The 23,752-nt window shown below is 38.8% G+C and overlaps 2 protein-coding genes across 4 annotated transcripts; both read right to left on the bottom strand.

Annotated features, from left to right (window-relative positions):
• Positions 1 to 343: 343 nt before the first annotated feature.
• LOC124160725 (glutathione S-transferase-like) lies at positions 344 to 3,177 on the bottom strand. Of its 3 annotated transcripts, none has more exons than XM_046536711.1 (5): positions 3,069 to 3,177; positions 2,746 to 2,902; positions 2,334 to 2,501; positions 747 to 889; positions 344 to 635 (listed from the first exon to the last, which is right to left on the bottom strand). In XM_046536711.1, the coding sequence occupies exons 2-5, from the start codon at positions 2,879 to 2,881 to the stop codon at positions 468 to 470; spliced, it is 615 nt and encodes a 204-aa protein (XP_046392667.1). In that variant the 5' UTR covers positions 2,882 to 2,902; positions 3,069 to 3,177; the 3' UTR covers positions 344 to 467. The 3 variants fall into 3 exon arrangements, with proteins under 3 accessions (XP_046392667.1, XP_046392668.1, XP_046392669.1); XM_046536712.1 differs by lacking the exon at positions 3,069 to 3,177 and adding an exon at positions 3,006 to 3,022; XM_046536713.1 differs by lacking the exon at positions 3,069 to 3,177 and having other exon boundaries at positions 2,746 to 2,919.
• Positions 3,178 to 5,534: 2,357 nt separating this feature from the next.
• LOC124160724 (glutathione S-transferase-like) lies at positions 5,535 to 20,123 on the bottom strand. Its single transcript, XM_046536710.1, has 5 exons — positions 20,105 to 20,123; positions 19,775 to 19,948; positions 11,522 to 11,689; positions 7,955 to 8,097; positions 5,535 to 5,908 (listed from the first exon to the last, which is right to left on the bottom strand). The coding sequence occupies exons 2-5, from the start codon at positions 19,908 to 19,910 to the stop codon at positions 5,741 to 5,743; spliced, it is 615 nt and encodes a 204-aa protein (XP_046392666.1). The 5' UTR covers positions 19,911 to 19,948; positions 20,105 to 20,123; the 3' UTR covers positions 5,535 to 5,740.
• Between the last annotated feature and the right edge of the window lie 3,629 nt (positions 20,124 to 23,752).

Genomic DNA, 23,752 nt, shown 5'->3' with positions numbered 1-23,752 from the left:
ACTAAAACAATACTTTAATAATTTTCTTGAGATTCTGGTTTCCTTAACCTTTTCTGTGTTACAACTTGAATGACCATGGCTCTCACCCCCTCCTTTGATCCTTAGTACACCCGTGCATCCTTGCAACAAACGGTTGATGTGTATTCAAATTGCTTGGGTTGAATGAATTGATTTAGTGAAAATAATATGATGGATGTTGATGGCCTAATAATTGTAGATACAGACCTAATAATTTCCATCACCTGATGTGAAAAATTCTCAACAAACTTAGAAGTGAAAACATCCTAAAAATGCCACACTTAACAGAAGCAGATCAAGGTGTGATTAAGAATTACATGCACCATTACATTATCAAACTTTTAATCACTGGAATGGGAGCACCGAAAAATATCACATTAATTGGAAATTGTACAAAATTTCAATGAAACAACACAGTATTGGTAGACAAAATGGTTTAGCTCAAAATCTTAAAAATCAGACTTTGGTCTTTTCTCAACCCATTCTTTAATGGCTGGAAGAGCCAAAACTTTCTCTTTCAAAGCTTTAAGGTTTGCATAGTGCTCAGTGAAGCTCATCTCCATCATTGCCTCCAGGTAGTCCAGAATAGAGACAAAGAACAGGTCAGCCCAGGTTAGCTGCAAAGAGCATATTATTGAGATAAATAGGTGAACATACATTCAAGTATTCCAACTAGATGATAATTAAGAGTGATGCGTCCAACGTTAAGTTATTGTAGGAAACCTCACCTTTCCATTAGCAAGGTAGCCATTATTTTTAGCAACCACAGCATCCAACTTTTGGAGATAGAAAGGCACTGTCTCTTTCACAAGCAAATCTTTCTTGGTACCCCTATTGGGATTCTCCTTATCATAATAATAAGCAGCAATTTCTGAAAGTAAACAAAATATTTTCAATACAAAAATCACCAGGAGGGCCTAATAATACATGTGTAGTGAAAAGTTGAAACAACTAAGCGGGAAAACTTTGCCCAGAGGCACAGGAAGACAGATCTTTTGAAATAATGATCAGTTGAGGCTCTATGTACTGTAAAAAGGTAAAATTAAAACATACAATAGATTCCGTTTAATGGGTCCACCAATTACTTGGGGCAGATCTTGAAGAACAGAACCCAATAGAGGAATATCCCAGAGTATTCTCCGCTTAATTGGGACAGCATGCCGCTTTATTGGGCCATGAGTCGGTGACATATGACTCTATACTCGCGACGAAATTAATCTTTTTTGTTTTCAGAATACTATTTTTTATATTTTTCTCCTTTGATTCACTCTTCCTTTTCACAAATGTTCTTTCTTGTCCTATTTTGAAAGCTCTTTTTGTTATACTATCCGCAAGAGGATAGGACTTTTCTTTAATAGGACTCAGTAATAGACATTCATTCAGCGTGGCCCGAGGCTGTGAAAAATATTTTTAACTGAATTGTTTTAATTCTTAAAAATGCTAATAAATTAACTAAACTCGCTGACTTATTAATCAAATTAATATTTTAATAAACTTACGTTGCATTATACACATTCTTTAGTCTAATTTCTATCATTTCAACGTTATTTATGCCCATATACAGGATAGCTCGCCTAATTGGGGCAAAGTAAACAAGTGCCGATGTGTCCCAATTAACCGGAATCTACTGCATTTACGGAAATTGTTTCCATTCAGAAGCCTGACCCGATACTGCTGAGAACATGTTTTAGGATTCTGCTAACATAGCCAGGAGACTTTCTACTGATTGAAAAACCCACAGAGCTAGACTTGTCTAACATTATGTAATCAATTCTCATTTACAACTAATTTGATGCACAATCTTACAACTACTAAAATGAGTTGAGGACAATAGTAAATGCGAAAAAAAACATTCAGACAGCACCTCTATGGACCCCTTCTAGAATGATTATACAGAGGTCATTAGGCGAAGTGTTCTCCTTTGGAATGGCCCTGAAAACAAGACGCATCACATACATTGATGCGAAAGCACGGGGTGAAGCAAATAGGTGAGCGACCAGTTAGAATGCTAACCGACCGATACAAGTTTTTCTACATGGGAGCGTTGGTTTATGGCAGGTAATTCAGCTCTCAAGACAACATTTTATGATGAGCACAGACCCAATTACACGCAGAGAAACACAATTGGGGACCAACGCCGAAACATTTTGCTAAGGAAGGGAAATTGATTCCATAGTAACATGCATAAACACAGTTGGTATTAGGTATAGCTGGAAATTACATACGCATCCCGATATCACTGCATTAAAAGAGCAGGGATGTTCTTTGAAAAGAACACTTTGAGATCACTTCCCTAAGAAAAACTGAATACTTACGCGCCCTCAAGTCTCCAATGGTGTCCACCATAATATCACATTCCAGTGATTCCCAGTCGTTGTCACCGGCGAGCTTCAATTGCTTGGCAAGGTAACGAGAAATGGCAACTGATTGATGAAGAACTTTACCGTCGATTTCCAAAGTGGGCGCCTTTCCAAAAGGTGTAGCTGTCGGCAAAAGAAAAAAAATATTACTAACAGCAATTAATTACCTGAAACGTAGTCTTGTGAACCACTACAAGTTAAACGATTATTATTCATTAATGGTGAAAAATGCCCTTTATAGAGAATCACGAGCTTTTAGTCAACCGGCACATGCGGTAAACAGCAAAGAATACAACGAATTTACATACACTTAATGACAAATCATAAAAAAATAAAATAAAGACTTCTGCTAATTAGGGCAGCTTACTTGGTTTAATTTCAGGCCACTTAGCAGAGTCAAACCGGTAGTCTTCGTATTCAATCTTGCCATAAGCCAGAAGGAATCGGATGGGTTCACCCAAACCCTTGACAGGGAAGTATGTCATCTTGTAAGTAGGTGCCATCCTGAAGCTCTAGTAATGAACCTGAAAGAAAAGAAAATTCTTTACGACGGAACAAGATCACGTTAATCAATAGTCCAGAAAGTAATAGAGTGAACAATTAGCCCAAAGTTAAAGAGCTGGCAACCTCAATCTTTACGTCTACTGACGGCAGACTAAAGGCTTAAATGAGATTACAGCCGGTACTCACTCTTTCACAGCTACACAGCAGAGGAATGTTCCGTAGACTACGCGGAATCAAGCTTCGGAGTCGGCAGATCAAATTTGAACTTCAAGGTCATTACAGCGTTGCCAAGGTGATGTTGCCAGTTTTGTTTTCCGTCATCTCCAAACAATGGAATCGTTGCGCGCGAAACATCCAGCTTCAAAAATGCACAAGAACTAATATTTTGTAATTTTAATGGTCATATTTAAAGATAAATGTTTGTTGAAAAACAAAAATTATTTCTTAATGCTGAGCTTAAGTCCTAAATTATCAGAATCGTATAGTGCTCTGCTGACGTAGCGACGCGTCGTAGTATTTATGTAGCTTCACGAATAAAATACATCTATTTGGCTTGCTCTACCGAGTAGATTAGTTTTGCAGCTCATGCATTAATGATAACTTACAATTAATGATAAAATTAATAAATCAAAAAGATTGGAAATTTCGTGTTTTCATACAATTTCCATAAATTCGGATATCAAAATCACTTTGAGATTTTAACATACTATCAGTGGCGCCGACTCCATGGGGCCTGAGGGGGCCCGAGCCCCCTCAAAGATTCGTTTGGGGGGGCGGAGCCCCCTCAATAATTCAAGAAAATAATTAAGTTATATTATGCTTTGTGAAATCACAAAAATATATTGGTAATTTTTCCCATGTTTGACGATAGTTACCTTTTAAAATAAATTCAACAATGTGTTAAAACATACTATTATAAGGTTAAGCAGGTTAACTGAATCAGGTGGTGTGAATCATGACAGCTTTTCGGCGCTGCGACACACTTTGAATTTAACCTCTTCCCGGGGAAAAACCTCCGATATGGGCCCCCCCAATATTTTTTATAAGTCGGCGCCCCTGCATACTATGACTGTGTAAATCGCTAACAGTCCATTTTAATGCTATGGTCAAGAGACTACAGATTTTTCCAGGCTCTAATGGAGCTGAGGCTGCCCGAACGCATTGATTTAAGCACGAATATTACAAGCGAGGACCTATTTGTTATCACCCACCGCGCATTTAAATGGTCTTAAAAGTCGCCACTCGTGTCGCTTACGGAAAAATTGTTTCATGGGGAAATAAGGTATAATTAGGAGTTTTAACCGATATTTACATTCATGATGATATGATTTACCAAATAAGGCTTCGATGCCATTCCTTGCAATTACAAATTTTATACTGCAAAACAATGGAAAAAAAGTGTATCGCATTGCACTCATCACTGTGCGCAGCGGGCATTTTTGAAAACAGATTAAAACGCGACCAAAGTGACAACAGAAAAATCTATGAGCTATTAGGCCTCCTCCAAGCGGTACCCTTGAATTTAAATATCAATTTTTGGTATACTACTGGAGAAAGAGAATGGCCGTTTTATTCATCATACAATTATTTTTTAATGTACGTGAAAAACTTTTTCTCCTCTGATTTTGGGGCTGCTTTTCTAAAAATTTTCGACTGGCGATTTCTCCCTTTAAAGAGGATAAATAAAACACTGCCGTGGAGAAAGCTGTGGGGACATTGTTTGCTATCTAGTAAAATGAAATCGATATCCGAGTTCACGATGATAAAACGTCTGAGGCCATTTCAGGGCTAAAACCATGTCAACCTTAGCGATTGCAGCTATTTCATTGGTTGATGACCCTATTAAAAATTTCATCGTTACCAAGTCAATACGCCATTCCTGATATTCGGAAAAATTCAAAATCTGGCATAAAAACTGCAGTAAAAAGGTATATACACAGTAATTCTAAGCTATCGCAAAGAAATAAGCCAAGTAAACAGGAATATCTAACGTTTCTTGCATGATATTCCTGACGGCGAAACAATACATTAATTGTAATTTTGTTCTCACGTGTAGTCATAAGGTTATCCACTGAAGAGCATTTTATCTATAGTATTGATCTTTCAAGCTATGTACAAGCAAATTTAAATTCAGAGTTTTGGATTATTAGTTTAAGACAGCCTACCTTTAATGACCATTATCCATTAAAAATCGCTTACCGATGAATATAGGCTTCACTCCTTTATAACAACATCTTACCAAATGAATTATAGTTCCCCCATTAGTTCATTATTCATGTCGACCTTTGTACCACCTCTCTCGTGCCCGTAAAATCCGTCCGAGAAAATTGGGGTTAGGTCAATGAATTGGAAGTGGCTGGCCCGAATAGCCAATTGCCCACCCCGATTTCACGTAGAATACCAGTAATATATTCCTTATGTCAACAGTTTCATTATTTTGCTCGCAAATTTGGCAAATAAAAGTAATATAAGGACTTTCTTGCTGTAGTGAGGATTTCACAGCGCTCTTGACACCATACTGCTTGAGGTTAATGTTAAATCAAATGACATTCATTGCCAGAGAATATTATGAATAAATTTTCCATAAATTGTGGCAACAACACCGTCCCTCTTATTCAGGGATATATTTAGCCTTGGAAATAAGGATTCACATTTTTCTAATTGTATTTATTTGCAAAATGACAAATTCACATCACTGGACACACATTTTTTATAAGGACTGCAATTGCCACGCAGTAAAAACAGAATAAAAGTGGAAATGATGATTGGTAAATGGAGAATAATGAAGGTGGGACTCAGTCCCGTGAAATTTCTTTAATGAAATTATCAGGAGAGGAATGACTCGTGCCGTGCAGTCTTCAGTAGTTGGTCTTCGGCCTCTTCTCAACCCATTCCTTTATTTGAGGAAGCGCCAATACCTTGTCCATGATGCCCTTCAGGTTGCTGTACTTCTCCGTGAAGTTCACCTGCAGCATGTCTTGAAGCATTTCGAAAATGGCCACGATGACCAAATCAGCCCAGGTCAACTATGAATTCAACGAGATAAAAATGTCAGTATTCGATATAATCAATATATTTTGCATGAGGCTATTAGCACCTAGCATTTTCAGACAAAAGCGACCATAAAAAACATTTTGCAGTGTAGAAAAGTGAATTAGTTGAATTAATATATTGGAAGTGTTTTTTTGCGTAAAAGGCTATTGTTAATAAATGTCTATATTTTGCACCTACGGAAGCCAGCGCCAACTTGACTTCCTGGATTGGGTGCGTAGGTAAGATCTTCCGCCGTCATCCACTGATATTGGCACGAAATTTAAACACGCGTTTCGGCGTACTTAGCTTTTGTGAGTTCGAAACCTTATATTTTTCACCATCAAATAGCGTTTTAAGTATCTGCGAAAATAAATTTAAAGTAACATTTTTTATTGGGACAGTGATTTTGATTTACTTCTTGCCACAATTAAACCTGTTGATCCAGACCACGTGATTCTTTTAACAAATATTTACTTTTTAATATTTTCCTCTGTTTTGTTGCAAATTACTTAAGATTCTAAATGTCACCGACACTGAGAATAGTGCTGTTTTTTCAGACCTTTGCACAAAACTTTTATCCGTTGTTTTCCCTATCTTCACTTTTTCCAAAACTTGAAGAAATAAAACCCAATAAGAATTCCTTTGAATATTATAAACTTTCAACTAGCAATTTCTTTTTCAGAGATAGTGAAAAGGAATAGGGGCAATAGGTACTTACCGACCTCAGTTAAATTGATTTCCAACCATCAAATGTAAATAAATAGCAGATATTTTTTAAATCTAGATATTTAATACGAATGCTCTAAGGATGTTGATCATTTGTCAACTTAGCCGTTGGTTTTTATAACTATAGCGGTTTACGTTATTTTCAACATCATCTTCAATTTAAGAGGTGTAAAAAGCATGTTTCCCACAAAATCTAAAGGACGGATTTGGCTTGCTTTTGGTTAAAATTGCAAGTTACTGGAACAAAAAAATACGGGAATTCTGAGCGCTCGAAGTTGGGGCTACTTGATAGTATGCACAAAAACCGGAGTACTTATTTATGAAATATTTAAATCAAAGAAATCCCATAGGGAAAATGATAAATGAAAATTATCACGCATGCTCAAGGGTTCATTGAAATTAGTGACGAATTTGAAATATAGAGCTACTCAAAATCGGATGTCTTCATTTCTGTTTGCAGAGAAGGTTCTTGGCTCACTTATCTTATTTCTTATACCCGTGATCGCAACATATCGAGCGCTATCTCCTCTGTTAAAAATTATCTAACCTTTATCAGCAGCGTAGGAGTGATCGAGCGTTATCTCATCGGTGGAAGTCTCGTATTTATGAATTACGAAATTACAGAATCTCCAACAGATTCGAAAGCGCAAGATGTTTCGTAATACCCAAATTCTTAAGAGTATTAATATATTTTTTTCAAATGATGATAAGGACTGTCATGAGTGTTCGGGATACTATTTCTGAGTAAGTATAAGGATTGCAATGGCGAGGTCGAGCCAGTCCCAGACCACGAAAGGCGACGAAAGCTTTTTATTAACATTACAGCGACCCTGGATATTCCATAAATGATAGTTTGTAATAGATAATTCTGTGGAAATCTTTGATATTTAACGCAATGAAAAGTATTCGACTATTTTCACACATTTATTCCCTGCCTTGGGTGACTGCCTACGCATAAATTGCTCATTTTTACACTGGAGATTCACTATTGATTTCCTCAATGCCATCTATTGGTTACTGTCGTGGCCCAAAGCAAAGTGAGTCGTTTTTGCATGAACTCCCCTGCCCCGCCGAAGTCCTGGTAAATCTATGCGTCCTGGTAGAGAAACTGTTAGAGCACGCGGTCGGAAACCGGGAGGTTCTGGGTTCAAGTCCCAGTGAGGCCGCATCATTACCATACGATTTATGGTTTTTTCCATGTACTACAGTAGGTAGAGGAAAACTAGAGACAAGTCGACGAAAGCAAATCCAATATCTCTCGAAAGTAATTTCGGAAACAAAAACAATTAACCGTTAACCCAATCGCCTCTCACCTTTCCTCGTACGAAATGGCCATCATTTTTCTTCACGTCAGCATCAAATTTCTCCAAATAGTAGGGAATGGTTTCATTGAAGAGCACTTCCTTCTTTTGGGCCTTCAGGCTCTCATCTTTCTCGTAGTGGTACCCCACGATCTCTGAAGTGAAATTTTTGATTTTTTATAAGTTACAAGTTATAGATTCAAGAAAAATTACACAAATATGGGTGGGTAGACAAGTTGGGAATGTGGGAAAATGCTGTGATGCGTTAGGTATGACTAAATGTCACCTAGTGTAAGTTCAGTGAAAATCATGACGTTTAAGGTACAAAATTTATGTACAGATATTAGGACCATATAAAAAATAAATTACTCTAAAATTTAGAAAACAATGACAATGAAAAGTAAAAAAAACAGAAATATCTTATGCATATCATCTCACAGTGAATATTAATTTACCATAGGATGGAGTGAACAAAAATTCAGCCATTAAGTTTCTATACCCTTTTCAAGAGTTATTCTAAGTAAATCAGGAAAAAGTATCCATTGCATCATTTTATCAAAAGTAGCTGACAAGAAATAATGAATGATACGCACGAATGCATCATTTCGCGTTTTACGAAGAGCCAAATTAGGTTAAATTTGCTTTTTTTTTCATTCAAAGACAAAGTAAATATTAGTGGTGTCAGATATTTATATGTGTCCCGTTTTCAGCATTTGGTTCAATTTACAATTAGAAAAGCAGAAAATCCGGACAAATTGGCTTTCCGAAAAATACCGGTTATATTTTCGCTTATAATAAAAAAGCAAGAGATGTCCGGTTTAATCCAGACGTTTGGCTAACCTATAAGAGGTCTTGTTTTTCTCTCTATTCCGTCTAAATTAGCTAGTGACATAAAAATGAAACATGAACGCGAAATTTATATTTTGTTAAAAATGTTTGTCTTCTCTCATTATGATTCCTCTCATCGTACAGGGGGCTTTGATCAAATTTAACATCTGAAGGCTTGTTCACACAATACATTAAAATGCACGAGTTAATACCTGATTGCATGGACAATTTTGGAGGACCGAATCGGAACATGAACAAATGCATGAATCAAATTAGAACAGGTTTTAATTTCCATATCCATGAATTCGCAAAAGATGAGTGGTTACCCGGTGCATTTTGGCGTTCATTTACTCGTACATACATTCAAGGCCGTTTTACACGGGGCACGTAAGTACTTACACAAACCGACGTGTGTACGTAGGCCCAGTCAAAATTGCGTCGTGTAAAGCGGTGAATCGCTAGAACACATGCGAGAATGTGTGGAGATGGCAAAATAGCCCCGTTCTAATTTCGTTCATGCATTCGCGTAATGGGGAACTTGCATGAATTTTTTTTATTTCATAGGCGGACAGAAAATTATTTTCTGAATACAACAAAGAAAACCGCATGTAAATCTGAGTTTTCCTTCGCGAGATATTTAATGATAAATATAACGAATTTTAAAGCGCGGGAAAAACTCCCTCACCCCCCAAGCCACTGCCGACGAAGCCTCGATGACGTCAAAGGTGCCTAAACATCACGCGAAGCTATTGTTGTGATTGTTTGTAATAGTTGCCAGTAGTTGTGAGAGCTTCGTTTGTTAGATGTGTTGATTATTTTATATTTAAAGATAAATATCCGACTATAGAGGCTTGGAAGCCATCGTATTTTGCATTATTTATAATATTAATATCTGAGTAAGGGCATAAAATATAAAACTGCAGCAGTTAAACCAAAAATTTGATAATACCTAAATAACATCGTTGTAGGAGTCTGAGCCACGGCTATTGGAAGGGGGATACGTTAATTTTAAGTTGATGTTATCGACGGCATATCATTTATTTTAGTATGTAATTAGAACGATTTTGATGTTTACTAATGTCCGCTTAGCTTTTATATACAATAACTTCATCCGTTTATTCGTAGGTACCGGAGAATTCGTCGTTTAGGACTGTCTGTGCTTGTATTATGGGGTGAATTCCAGTCAATGCAACTTTTGCTCGCTGATTGGAGACATCTAGGAACATTTTTGTGCCAAAATACTGTTATTTTCAACGTGACATCTCCCGTTAAGCTACTGCTAATAATCACAGTGCCAGTGGTTGTAATGCACAAAGTTTGACAAGGTTGAAAAATATCGGCCAAGAGTTATCAGTGTTCCATCGTGATTGAATTGTAAAAAGTGCTATTACGCTATCGATAAATGTCTAACGGTAGTGTAAAAATTGTCAGTGGCGTGCTAATCTCCGTTGTTCACCGTAGATGTGACATTTCACGATCACGCTATTGAAATAAAAACTCTGTGTGAAGTTTGTTATCCCATTATTTCAACGAATAGTAGTGAGAAATGTCACCTGTGTCACTTGTGTGGGATAATTTAAGGGTTTAGATCAGTGAATAAATAGTTGTATTCATCATAACGAGTTCTGTTATTGTAAGTTGTACGTGATGAATATAAGAATGTGATAGTGACATCCAGTTTTTGATAAGAGTATTTGCCTATTTCCCAGTATATTATTATGGTATATGCTAGTATATTGTTTATGGATTTACCTATATTATTGAAATAGGTTGTAGCTTGTGTGTGTGTTGGCAGCGGAACCGATTCGCGATCTCACATGTGGATTGTGTGCAGACTGCTTTGCTGTGAATTCGTACCGTAGGACGGATAGGACTACCTTCTCCGTCAATCCGGCGTTGCCAAATTCAACAGGCCAGCTTACTCTAATGTCAACAGCACAGCTTACGATCGTTATCCTCCAGTATTACAAGTTTCTTTTACAACTCGATTTGCCGCCGACGTATAGCAATAATTTGTCTTAACAAATTCCATGAGGGTCGTGGCATCAATTTTTGGTGTCCTAAAAAAAGGCTGGTGTCCTAACACCCCATGCCACACGCCTTTTAGGCGGCTTGCGGGGTATTATGTAGACGTAGATGAATTTCAGGTGTACTATTCGAACGAGTGGCAACGTTATCATCCATTTTTCTGATAACCAAAACACACGATGTGAAACGCTTGTACTTCATCATCCCGATGCCGCATTATTAATATCCCAAGTAATAATCTAGGCACAACAGCAATAGGAAAACTTGCCCAAGAATAACAGAACAAAATAAAGTGACGATGAGCGGCTAAATACTCCCTCAAAACAATTTTTACACCATGCGCTCAGCGTATTTCCCTACTCCCTACGGTTGTTTAGGCACCTATGACGTCACGCCTGGCCTCGGCAACGCTCGGGTGTCTTCGCGCAGTGGTCGGCTCAGAGAAATTTTTCTCGATTTTAAATGCAATTTTTTAATTTCTTTTGATGTTGAATGGAGAAACTGAAGGTATTTTTGCGAGCTAATGTATCCATTTGACTTATTCAAAATAGTTTTTAGAGCAATCTACGACCCATGCAAGTTCCTCTTAGAAATAAATGCAGTTCCAACCTGCGCAGTTCTGTGCCCCATGTAAAATGTCCTTCAGACGAACTCGTGCGGGATAACGTACTGTGTGGACAGGCCTTAAGAGATGGTTTTAGATTGCTTATGCAGAGTACTTACGCAGTCTGAAGTCTGTGACGGTATCGATGGCCATATCACACAGCATGGCTTCCCAGTCGTCACCTCCTGTTAGCTTCAGCTGTCTAGCCAAGTAGCGTCCCATGGCCATTGTTTGGTGTAAAACCTCTCCGTCTGTTTCGATTACTGGGGCTTTCCCGTACGGCATTGCTGAAAGAGAATAGAAATAATATTAACCCCTACATCATTGCATACTATTTGCACTAGATCTCAAGTCATTCTAAGGTCCTATTTGCCTAACACAATGGGCGTTCACCAAAAGAATGAAAAATAGCCAATAGTTGGTGCATAGTTGTTGATAAGACCATAAATAATGCAAAATTGTCCCTAAATAACTTATAACACCTCGTACATAAGTCGTAGGAATAACCTGTATAAGCTTGAGAACAGAGCTTAAAGCCTTCACGATTGATAAAAACTTAATTATATCCTCCGTGAAGCTTTCAAAAAACTTGCTCGCGCACCCACTACTACTACCAATGATCGGGTGAGAAACAGTAGTATTTGAAACAGCTGTCGTAATTTTCCACACTTTTTAAAATCTTACTCGACCGGTTTCAATGCTTACGCATCATTTTCAAGAGCTGTCTCACATGGGCGTTATAGCAAATGTCTTCAAGGAAAATAAGATTTTTTCAAGCAAATAATTTTAAAAACTAACAAAGATCTGTTACAGTTTCCTTAAAATGTTGATTTCATTCACCTTTTCCATGCTTAAACCTTACCTATAACTTGAACGACCATGGCTTCCCCCCGCCCCCCTAGTTTTGATCCTGGGTACGCCCTTGCTGCCTCATGAATTCGCAAAAATTGGGTGGTTATCCGGTGCATTTTGGCGTTCATTCGATATTAAAGACAGCTCTTAAAAATGATGCGTACGCATTGAGACCGGTCGAGTAAGAATAAAAAAGTCTGGAAAATTGCTACAGCTGTTTAAATTATTACTATCTATGGACTAACATAAGTCAACTCGTCGACAATCAGTCTGATCGGTGGGAAATTAACACATTTATGTTTTATAACGGTCAAGATAGTTATATATGGAGTATTTTGCGACCAAACACAGTATGCCGCTTCAGCATTGCGACGTCCTCATTCAGAATCACTCCTCCTTCGTCAAGCTGAGTTTACAGAAATAAGATCTGATGCTTTCCCGAAGTATGCTGGTATTAGTGAAGGCTGTTCTGGGGCTCCACCGAGTAATCTCCACTGCTGTCGACGTATAGTGGTACGTGTCGTACTCCATCTCCAGTGCTAAATGATCCGTTCCAATTACTCACTCAGCCTTGAGGATGGAGTATGAATCGTATCCCGAAACGTCGGCAGCCATGTAGGAGATAACCCGATTGAGCACCAGAACAGCCTTCACTATAGGTGTGGAGAACTTAAAAAAGGAACTGTAGTGGCCATTCCCATTCGGACCTACAGTATAGATTCAATGGCAGCGAGGAAATATAAGTCCTCACAGGTTATTGGCTCCCAAATACTACAACTATATGTTTATAACATAAATTACCCTTTCTCAAATTATATTAATTTTTAAATCGAAGTCCATACTAAGTGATGGGTAGAGAAGGAGTAAGGTTGAGTTTGGATATTAAACTGACGGAATGTTGGACCAATTTCACCCTCGTAAATATAATGGTTTCATCTGGTTGACTGCATAATCTGTAAGTGGGTCAATTAATCAAACTTTGATACATATCATGCGATATTACTTTTGCCTACTAATTTAACTGGTATTGTTTGGGCAATGCACTTCCGTTTGCGTTTTAAAAGTGATGTTTATTCACACTGAAAGTTTGAAATAAGGAATGCAATAAGATTGTTAGAATCGTCGTTGAGAGGCCCGTAATCAGTCCGCGTCGGTGTGACTTCCACGAAGAGGATTCTTGATTTCTTCACGGTAGTGTAGTAAAATTGAAAATGAAATAAAAAAGATAATTTTTTCCGAAAACGGAGTAAAATGTACTGAGTAAAACAAGTGAGCTTTCCATAATTTGGAGAACAAAGCGTGGGTGCTGATAAGGTTTATTATAGATGAGTACAGAAGAGCCTGATACGTGAGTAAGGATAGGCAAGCAATATCAATGTGTATCGTAATCTGCACCCATGTTTAATTCTCCGAGTGACGAAAAGATTATTTTTTTCTTTTTAGAGCATTTCATACTGTTTTTGGAAAAAGTTTGGTTTTTAAATTTTTTATTTATATTTTCTATTTTTTAGAGGTGAACCATGTAATCGCTTCTAGAGCTGTTAAAGAAATTTCTACAAAAATATAACTAACGCTATACATTGAGAAAATTAAAAAAATATTCCATATTTGGATAATTAATTAGGGCACAATGGAACAAAATTTCAAATTTCTGATTATTGAATATTGTATTGCCCTCGGAACCAAGCGAGTCGTGACATTTCAAGCCGATCCAACAAAAGGAAACGAGCAAACAATCAATTACAAGATTCCATTGATGAAACAGACAAACAGACTGACGAAGCAAGTTAGAACGGCGTTTACACCGAGTAATATGTTACATAAATAAGTTACATGTATTATGTCTTACGAAAAAGTTACAAATCCGTGGTATAAAACAAAATTTCGTGTTATACAACAAGTTTTTGGTTCCCCGCTTCGTAAAACATGTTATAAGTAACATGTTACTCTGAGTAAACGCACCTTAATATTTCACGTGTTATAATTTGTTATACAATAAAAATTCGTGTTTCCCGCAAGAAGCGGTCAAAAACTTCTTGTACAACAAGAATTTTTGTTTCATAACACAATTTTTTATGCAACATTCTTCACGGATTTGTCACTTTTTCGTAAAACATGTTATATGTAACTTGTGTATATAACACGTTGCTAATTGTCAGTGTAAACGCAGCTTAAGAAAAAAAGGTGTAAAAAAGAAAGCGCGCCAGGAAAACAATCGGGATAGTCCAACTGGCGTCATTCGAAGACTTGAGTGTTTGGTACGACAGATAACGTCCAATGTAATTTTTACCAAAGCACGTGCTGGACGCTCGAAAGGAAACCTAATGACTCACATCCTGTCGATATAGGCTTCGTATTTTCGGAAGCCAAAAACCCACGCACCAGTACCTTGATGCGAAACCAATATAATTCACTTTCATATTTGGCGTTGCTGGAAACGTATACCTAGATGTTTCCTTTCGTCAACCAGGGAATTTTTATAGAAAGTTTTAATGGCCCCAAATTTTTATGACTAACAATGACGTACTCTTAGCCACAAATGACCGAAATGCCTTATCGATTGTTTCCATGACTGGTTGTAAGCACACTAAGTGGTCTAGTGTGGAATACATTAATTGGTTTAAATTATTTTCAAGGAAGCTCACTCCCGCTAGACCGAATTGTCATTTCCTGATAGATTACTTGCTTATCACTCAGGGATTTCTCTTCAAAATTTTCAGGACGCATATCTTCTCACAATAAGCGGCAAAATTTTCATACTTGAAGTACCGGTGAATCTATAAAATAATGCTATTCCGGTGTTGGACTGCCATACTAAAAATTTCATGATGGTAACTTATGTTCCAAATAAGTAAATCGTGAGAAAAATGAAAACAAAAGGCAATAAGGCCGATCGAACGATGTATATGTGACTTCTTGAGACAATTCGAGCCCATTCTCGAACTCGAACACACAAGGAGCTTGTTATTACCTTTCCATTTATTAGAAAACTTGTGATATATTTTAGAAACAAACTCGGATGTGGTAATTCACAACTTCCCGCATAAAAGAGGAAAATGTTCACATTCATTGCTGGAAAAAATAAATGCAATGAGGCTCAAGGTGTTGCAATTTGTAACGTAATAACAGAAAATGCAAGTATTAACTCAGTTTTCTATTTATCAGCGTCAATGTTGGTGACTGCATGCTAATCAAAAAACAACCCAGCTTCACTTCGATTCCACTCATCCATGATGCTTTTTCTATTTTTCCGATTATGTGAGATTTACCTCTATATTGGCGGAAGACTTATGCTTGGTAGGTGGCCCAGAGCTCCTTTGATCCGGCACTGCTATGATAACTGTTTCGATTTGCTCTTAATAGGATTAATTTAATGCAGTGCGCTGGAATAACCACCCACCTAGGAGGAACTCATTTTATCCACAGTTATATCCTACTAGCATATGTCACAGTAAAATTAAAATTAAAAGTCAAATAAAAAATATCATTGGCACAACCTAAAAGAAGACCCGAAAAAATGACATAAAACCAACGAATCACCCATGACGGGTACCAGCGATAATAATTATCCCCCTGTCAATTCCAGTTGATAAGTCCGCACCTTGAATTTTTTCGGGTGTAGGAGGTGGGGGCATTCACTTGGATGGGGGAACGCCTTGACGAAAAGAATTTCATGGAAAGGGGTACCCCTTAGTGTACCCCTTACCACCGCCAAGACCTAATAATAATTCTCCATGGCAACGAGAGAAAAACAATGGGAATTAAATAATAATGGAATAGAATTCTAGTTGACGACGCGAAAATAAACAAAAAAGGGAGTCATTTAATATAAATAGTGGCGTTCGTTCGTAAGCGTCGTCGCTCCCGAAGTTCTTTCAGAATACTTAGCAATAGGGTGGTTTCCTATTATTTTTTTATCGCCTAAATCAAAAGATTATTACTCCTGGAGTACGTATTTCACGCTTTTAGATTTTTTAAAGGCGATATCTATTTTTCGCGATTAAATGAAAAGTGAAAATTTTCAAGCGCGCGAAAACGCGACGGCAAAGTATGAATGCCGGGAAAACTCCGTGTGACGTCGATCTGGTTCCCGCCGCCGCCAAGTGAGGTGACCTTGGGTGAGGCTTTGAGCGCTGATACGACGCAGGATGCTATCAGGTAGCAGAGTACTCTGCTAGCAGGTAGCGCTTGGCTTAAATAAGGATTATAAATACCTTATCAAACGAAGGAAACTTTCCGACCATAGGCAGTTTTAATAGGTGATTGTTAAGACATGTTTCCCTGAGCGCTGTGCTCATGCATGCATTGGTAATCTCAGACGATGTAAAACTCCTATCTATTCGTATAGAAACTAGGTCCCTGTGACGTCACGTGGAGTGGCATCGCATGGGCGCCAATCTGGCCTTTTTCAAATGAGGTTAAAATTGACCATAAAACTTTCGTCTACACTGGGATTTATAAAACCTAATAATTTATGTATTATGAATACACTAATGGTGGGTAACCAATCGCAATCAATGCCTTTCGTTTTCTTTGATGAAGGAAACTACCCTATCGTGTCAATAATTTGTGTGTAATTAGATTTGTAAAGTAATGGTACGTGTCTTCGCTCCCGATTTTTATTCGTGAGTAATTACCCGGTAGATGTGTTTATTTGAAACGAGAAGTAAAAGAGAACATTACAATACGTTGGATATATACAGTTGGAAATACCGATAAGACTTCACGCAATTGATTCGCAGGGAAAGAATTACTTCATTGAATAAACAGAGGTTGAAAGTTCACATTTCGCGCTTAGGAAAATGTTTAACGGAGTTTACTCCATGAACCCTGAAGATGGTAAGGCAAGTTTTAAACTAGTTAATGCGCCTCTATAAATGAGCAGTCGAGCCGAAGTGATGCGCTCTCTTATGTTAGCCGAGCCCTGTATTTAATTCATAGCGCGGGGGGTAAATGGCAGATGACATTGGCAATGAAATTTAGGGGCTAAGATGAGCTTGGCGGCGCGGTCGTCTCCCTTTCCCCCTCAATGTCGCTTGCCGTCGTCACAAAGAGGTTAAGGGGAGGGTCGCGTCGTGTCTCTAATTTGGTCGCCACAGCATTTCGCTTCCGCTGCACCATGCTAGCCAACTAAACGGTTGGGTTTCCCTCACACTGGGACGGAATCAGGGGGGAGTCACAGGGGTTAATTTTATACAAAAATATTTAATTGTTATTACTTTAATAGTTTTGGAACTTTGCAAAGGCATACGCAAATGGATGGCTACAAGTCCAAACGTAAGAGAAGTTTGAGTGGTATTTATCATAGAGCAAAGTAGCACTCCTTAATGTAAAAACCCCCCCTGTACCGGGGGGTATTCCATACTCCCCAGACCCATGTCATGACCCTCCCCCAAATTTGACGCTCCTGTCCTCAAGGTTCCATCAAAAAAAGCATTTAATAGTTTAACGAAAACTTCAATTTCATTATACAGCATACATGTAGCATGCGTTCGGGGCCTTCCAAACAGATAAGGTGAGTCACACCACGTTCCATCATCTGATTTTCAAATGCATACATGGTAATAAACGAAGAATATCCAGGAAAATTTCAGACGCGCTTCAAAATTTTAAGTAATCATTTCATTATGTTCTCATAAAAATGCTTTTATTTTGGAATTTGTTTATATCTGCTTTATAATTTCCTGTGATTGGATCTTATGTTAGTATGAACTGATTCTAAGGCTTATCATACTTTTTCGATTACAGATCGAAAATTTGGTTGGCTGCAAAAATATTGAAAACGCAACATTCTTCAAATTATTTTCCATGCACATGTGTGTATGATATGCAGATTAGGTTATATACTTATCATTGATATTAAGTATGAAATGAGAAATTTTTAAATTGAATAAGGGTTGAAATAAGGGTAAACTTTTTTCGGATCGCGGTAGTTGAGTGGAGCAGGGGCGCAGCCAGGAATTGAGGCTAGGGGGGGGGGGTTTAGGCGCAACTAATACCGGGGGGCTTGGAGGTATTGCATACCCGCCAGGGTAAGCGGGAGGTGCGGAGTCCTTCCGCCGGAAAAAAATTGAGATAAATGGTACAAAATAGTGATTTTTACGGCCTTAAGAAGGATATTTTATTAATCCTCACACTATTCTATAAGCAACATTAATCCAATTAAGTAAAATAGATTTAATTTGAAAAATTCTGAGCTCTGGGGGGATTTTATCCCCCAAACTCCCCCCCCCTCGCTGCGCCACTGGAGTGGAGAAACTTTCAAATCACTCTTTTAAGCAGTTTTTAGACGATAGATGTAACTGCGCCATTTTATAAGTAAAAAATAACATAACTGAAAAGTGCGCCCAAATGCGCTATTCGTCAAATGACGCCCCAACAACGGCCCCTGTTCATGTACCATATGAATGTTCCACCATTCCTACGGCACGGAATTTCGAGGTGGTGACCGATTGATAACATCATTTTCGCCTTGAGGGATGAATAGAGAAGGGAGGGTGGAGAGAAACTCCGCATTACCTTCGCGTACGATGGAACGCCTACCGTTGAGTTAATAACCTCGTTTCAACATTTGCAATGCTTACATTATTATATAAAAAAATTACGTAACAAAATAATTTATCAAGGCCAAGTTTCTTTCCGAAGTACACGCTCAAAGAGGAGTTGGAGTCACTTCAGAATCATCTTGGCCGACTTCGCTGGCGTCACGGCCGTTGACTTCTGGCGTTGGCGTTGACGTATTTGAACTACCCATCTCATGAATGCTGATTGAAAAAACTCCGGACACGGAAACTTATTTATGCTAGACGCAATGCATAAAAATGAAATACGATATATTTATCTATCATGCAAAAGGGACACAAGAATACTTCGTTGCATTGGCTTGACTGGTTTCAAACTGACATTTTGGCCCAGTGTGACGGTCTATGATAATATGTGCCTTCTCCCATTTGAAGAATGGTCCAAATAATAACAGACTTTCTCTGCAGTTAGGAAAAACAAAGAAACTCTTGATCTAATATGAAGACTTAGTCACACCATGCAAGAAGGCACACGAGTTCATGTTCAAATGCATGAACGTGGGAATGAACGCGAAAATGTGCCGTGCAACCACTCAAATTGTGTGAATGAATGAGCAGGAAATTGAACCTGTTCTGATTTGTTTTTTTTTGCACACGATGCCTTCCGGTTCTCCCAAATACATCATGAATTCGCTAATAAACTCGTGCGTGTTAATGAGTCTTTTTGAAAGTTCTTCCAACCAAATTTGACGGCATTGTTAAATCAATAAAAAATCATGATTGAAACTTATTTTATCCGAAACTAATGCGGTTGCTACAGCAAAGCCATGTCGAACCAATGCGGCGACTTGCAAGCAGACCAGACGTGACGATTACGTCGTCTGGATCATTGAGGAAAGTTACGGAGAGGCAATCAACCTCAATGAACGCCGAGACGAACGGAATCGCTCGTCGTGGTTACATTTACAGGGCTAAAAAATAAAATGAAATGTTACTCACAGCCCTTGAGTGCCGGCCATTCTTCGAAGGAGAACCTCACGTCCTCGTATTCGATCCCTCCGTAGGCGAACAGGAATCGCAGGGGCTCTCCCAATCCGCGGAGGTTGAAGTATTTCAGTGTGTACTTGGGCGCCATTTCTGCTGCGAACCTTTGCTGGCTTTACTGGCCGACGACTGAAGTGAAGAGGAAACTGTTAGGAGAGGAAGGAGGAGGAGGGCGCGCGCGAGGGTATATAACGAAACAGTTGAACGTGAGAGAGCGCGATCGGTGGCGGCGCTCGAAATGGCTAGGGCGAGACCAGATTACGAAAAAAAATAAAACTTGCTCACCCACTCGTGGAGACTTCCGAGGGAGAGAGAGATACGACAGGAGTAATGTATGTTGGCGGAAAAGCCTCTCTGTTCGTGCCGAGCTGTTTCAGGCTGTCTGGGTTGGTCTCCAAACGCGAGGCGCTTTTTCGAGCGGCGTCGTCGTCAGAAGCGAGGCTTATTCCTCTCTCGTGAATTGGCCCCGAAGGTCGCGGAGGGCTGTTTTTTTCATTTGGTTGGGGAGTAGGGTGAACTGCCGGGTGATAGGGGCTCTTGAGCTACACAGGGTCTCAGCGCTGCCAAGTTTACAAATTTTCCTTTGCGACGTACCGTCATTTTATTAAATTAAAGAAATCTCATTGGTCCCAAAGATCTTATTATTAGTAAACACAGTCATCTACATCTACATAATACCCTGCAAGCCACCTCTAGGGTGTTTGGCAGGGGGTGACCAATCACCGGAATGCAGCATGCAAGAGGACCGCCATATGCACACCACACGGTGAAAGAAATACTACGCATACTAGCAAAATATACATGCAAGGTCATGAAAAATTGCCAATTGTTGATCACTCCTGTAGCAAATGCATGCAAGGTTAGAACTATGGAAAAAACATGCAATGAGTCATCCTAGCGAGTGAGGCCATTAATTCTATTAATTGAGATAACGTTGTACGAGGGAAGCATTCATCTACATCTACATAATACCCCGCAAGCCGCCTAAAAGGCGTGTGGCAGGGGGTGTTAGGACACCAGCCGTTTACAGCTTAAAAAAAAAAAAATTTAAGTGCTCAAACGAGTAGTATTAAGTAGTAGTAGTATTAGTATTAAGTAGTACGAGGGAAGAATGGCATTTTAAATCTCTCTGTTTTGCAGTCTATTTCTTTTATTTTCTCTTGTGATCACGTCTACCATAGTACTACGGTTAACGAAGGATATGATTCACGTCGTGTGAGAAAATACCTTCTTCGAGTTTACAAAGGAAAATTAAGCCTATACTTCGATCTACGCTACTGTAAAGGTCCTGTCATATTAAGGAGTTGGGGGTTCACAGGGGTTATGAACTCTCAAAATCTTATCATAAATATTTCATTTTCATTAGTTTAATAGCTTTTGTATCCTTGAAATGGAGTAAAGGGAGTATATATTCAAATACTACAAGTTCCGGTGGCTACAAGTTCCGGTGAACCCCAACCAGTAAGTTAAAAATTTAATTATTATTGTGCGCATTTGCCTGTGTTTGGGGTCTAGGGTTATGCTTGTGTTAGCAGAAACTTAAAATTGACAATGTGACTGGAGTCAGAGAGAGAGAGACTGGAGTCAGTCAAATAGGATTTTTTAAAACTTAAAAGAATTAAGATATTTTATAACCGTTATTTGCTATTATTTTTTAGTCTAATTTTGCTACGCTAAATATTTTTTTCGGTTATTTTCATTTTAATTTACTCCTTTTTTCATTGCAAGTAGGAATTTAATAATTTTGTCTAATTTTGAGAGACATTTGAGTTGTATTTATCGTAGAGCATATCACTCCCCACTGTGAAAAAATCGCTCTCTTCCGGGGGCTATTCCAAACTCCCCGGACCCAGGTTATAAATTCCCTCCCCAAATTTGATGCTGAATCCGCCCCTACTCACACACACCAGTTAGCATATCAGGAAGAGAATTAAGTTAACAAATGAGGCGCTCATGGGTAGGAAAGAGCTGATTAGAGGATCGTTATGTGAGAGTTAATAGAGGTTGATGAAGAGTCTAATTAAGGCGTAGCACTTTACGGTGCTTCAACATAGACACTGAAATGAGAAGAAGAGAGAAGGCTGGACGTATTCGAGCTGTGGGTGCGAAGGAGAATGGAGAGGGTGAAGTGGACGGAAAGCAAGATGAACGACGAAGTGCTTGGCATGGTGGGCGAGGATATAAAACTTCCTCTTTTCTCAGAGTCTATGTAGCAGCGCCGTAAAGCGCTGCACTCCAATTAGACTCTTTATTAGCATTTCCCATCAACTCATATTACGAATATCTAATCACCTCTTTCCTATTCATGGACGCCTGCTTGAATGGCTCAATTATCTTCCTGATATGCTTACTGCCAGTGACGCAACTAGAAATATGCTTTGGTGGGAGCGGAGGGGCCCAAAGTGAGCGGACCCCCCAGCCCAACCGTGGGTCCGGAAAATTTTTGAAAAATGACATACTTGGAAATACATTTTACATAATTTTGACATTTAAAGATTAAATTTAAGAATACGCAGTTTTTATACGTCAAAACTAGAGAATAATTATTTTATTTCTCTGAAGCTTTGGGGGGAATCTATCCCCTCATCCCCGCATAGTTATGTCAGTGCTAACTGCTGTGTATTACTGTGTTTACTAATAATAAGATAGAAAAGAGGAAAGGAGAAGACTGAAGGCATTCTAGATGTGAGTGCGGAGGAGGATGGAGAGGGTGAAGTGGACGGAAAGCAAGAACGATGAAGTGTTGGGCGTGGTGGGAGAGGAGACAAAAATTCCGCAGAAGAGGCACGGAGGAGACAAAGGGTTTGGATGAAGCGATGCTAAGTGGTAAGGGGATGCTCAAAACCGCGTTAAACGGAAGAATGTCAGATAAGCGTGGGAATAATGGAAAAAAAATAACCTTTACGATAGCATGAAAGGAAGATCTTGCAGTCAATTGAAAAGAGATTCCAATTTGGGAGGGGATAAAAACCAGTGCAACACCCCAAATGCTCAATGGAAACCTACTTCAATAATACCAATGATAAATTCTTGAAGAGATGAAAGTTGTAATTAGATTGATAAAAGGGATGGAAGGAACAAAATAAAAGTTACAAGCGATATTCATTGATTAAATAAAAATTAATAGTTGTGGCCGTTACACATATTTAATATGATCATGTTGTAACATAACATAAACAAGCCACCATATTGTTTTTATGTAATTTAAAACTGACAATAGTAGTGAGGGACGGGGGATTGTTGTGAAGGAAAAGGGGGGAGTCGTGTATGGAGAGTAGGAAGAGATAGACGTGTTGTGTAAGAGATTGGGAGATAAATTAAAGTACTGGTGTATTGAGAGACCGGAGGAAGAAATACGGAAGAATTCAGGATCGGCAGAAAGAAGAAGAGGACGCAGACTAAAAGCAGGCGCCTACGAGAGAGAAAGAGACCGGAGAAAAAGGGATACGGCAGTACCACGGCCGTGGCAGTACTCAAGATCCCTGATCACTGGTGCAGTCCATGGCAGCGGTTCAGTGAGTGGCAGTACGGATAGTACAAATGGGATTATAATAGTCATGGTGGCTTGTTGATGTTGTTTATGCTCACGAGTTTTAAATTGTAAAGTTTCTTTATAAAGTGTTATAAAAATCATTTGTTAAGTAAGAGAAGTGGAAATTAAAGAAAACGTTACATTTTGGCGCCCAACGTGTACGGCACGACTTCTCGAAAGGATCGAGACCACGGAACGCCTTGAAGAACGAGTCGCGTCGTAGAGAGCGGGAATTCAAAATGGCGGGAATGAAAAAATTTTACGAACTGAAAAAGGTGGATTTACAAAGTTTGTTGAGGGATCGGGGATTGACGATTCAAGGGGCGAAATTTGAGCTGCAGGAGCGTTTAAAACCGCTTTTGATAAAAGAAGGGATAGATATAGAGACCCATGAGTTTGAG

Source organism: Ischnura elegans, chromosome 6 (genome assembly GCF_921293095.1).
Source record: "Ischnura elegans chromosome 6, ioIscEleg1.1, whole genome shotgun sequence".
NCBI classification, from domain to species: domain Eukaryota; kingdom Metazoa; phylum Arthropoda; class Insecta; order Odonata; family Coenagrionidae; genus Ischnura; species Ischnura elegans.
Note: the sequence above shows the minus strand (reverse complement) of the source record. Positions and strands in the feature narration are given on the sequence as shown.

Bases quoted from the DNA above. Each gene is read 5' to 3' on its own strand.
- LOC124160725 (XM_046536711.1), bottom strand. From the start codon at position 2,881: ATGGCACCTACTTACAAGATGACATACTTCCCTGTCAAGGGTTTGGGT. The intron at 2,502-2,745 runs GTAAGCTGCCCT...TTTTGCCGACAG, and splicing joins GTGGCCTGAAATTAAACCAA to CTACACCTTTTGGAAAGGCG. The intron at 636-746 runs GTGAGGTTTCCT...TGCTCTTTGCAG, and splicing joins GCTACCTTGCTAATGGAAAG to CTAACCTGGGCTGACCTGTT.
- LOC124160724 (XM_046536710.1), bottom strand. From the start codon at position 19,910: ATGGCGCCCAAGTACACACTGAAATACTTCAACCTCCGCGGATTGGGA. The intron at 11,690-19,774 runs GTGAGTAACATT...ATTCTCTTTCAG, and splicing joins ATGGCCGGCACTCAAGGGCT to CAATGCCGTACGGGAAAGCC. The intron at 5,909-7,954 runs GTGAGAGGCGAT...TTGAATTCATAG, and splicing joins GCCATTTCGTACGAGGAAAG to TTGACCTGGGCTGATTTGGT.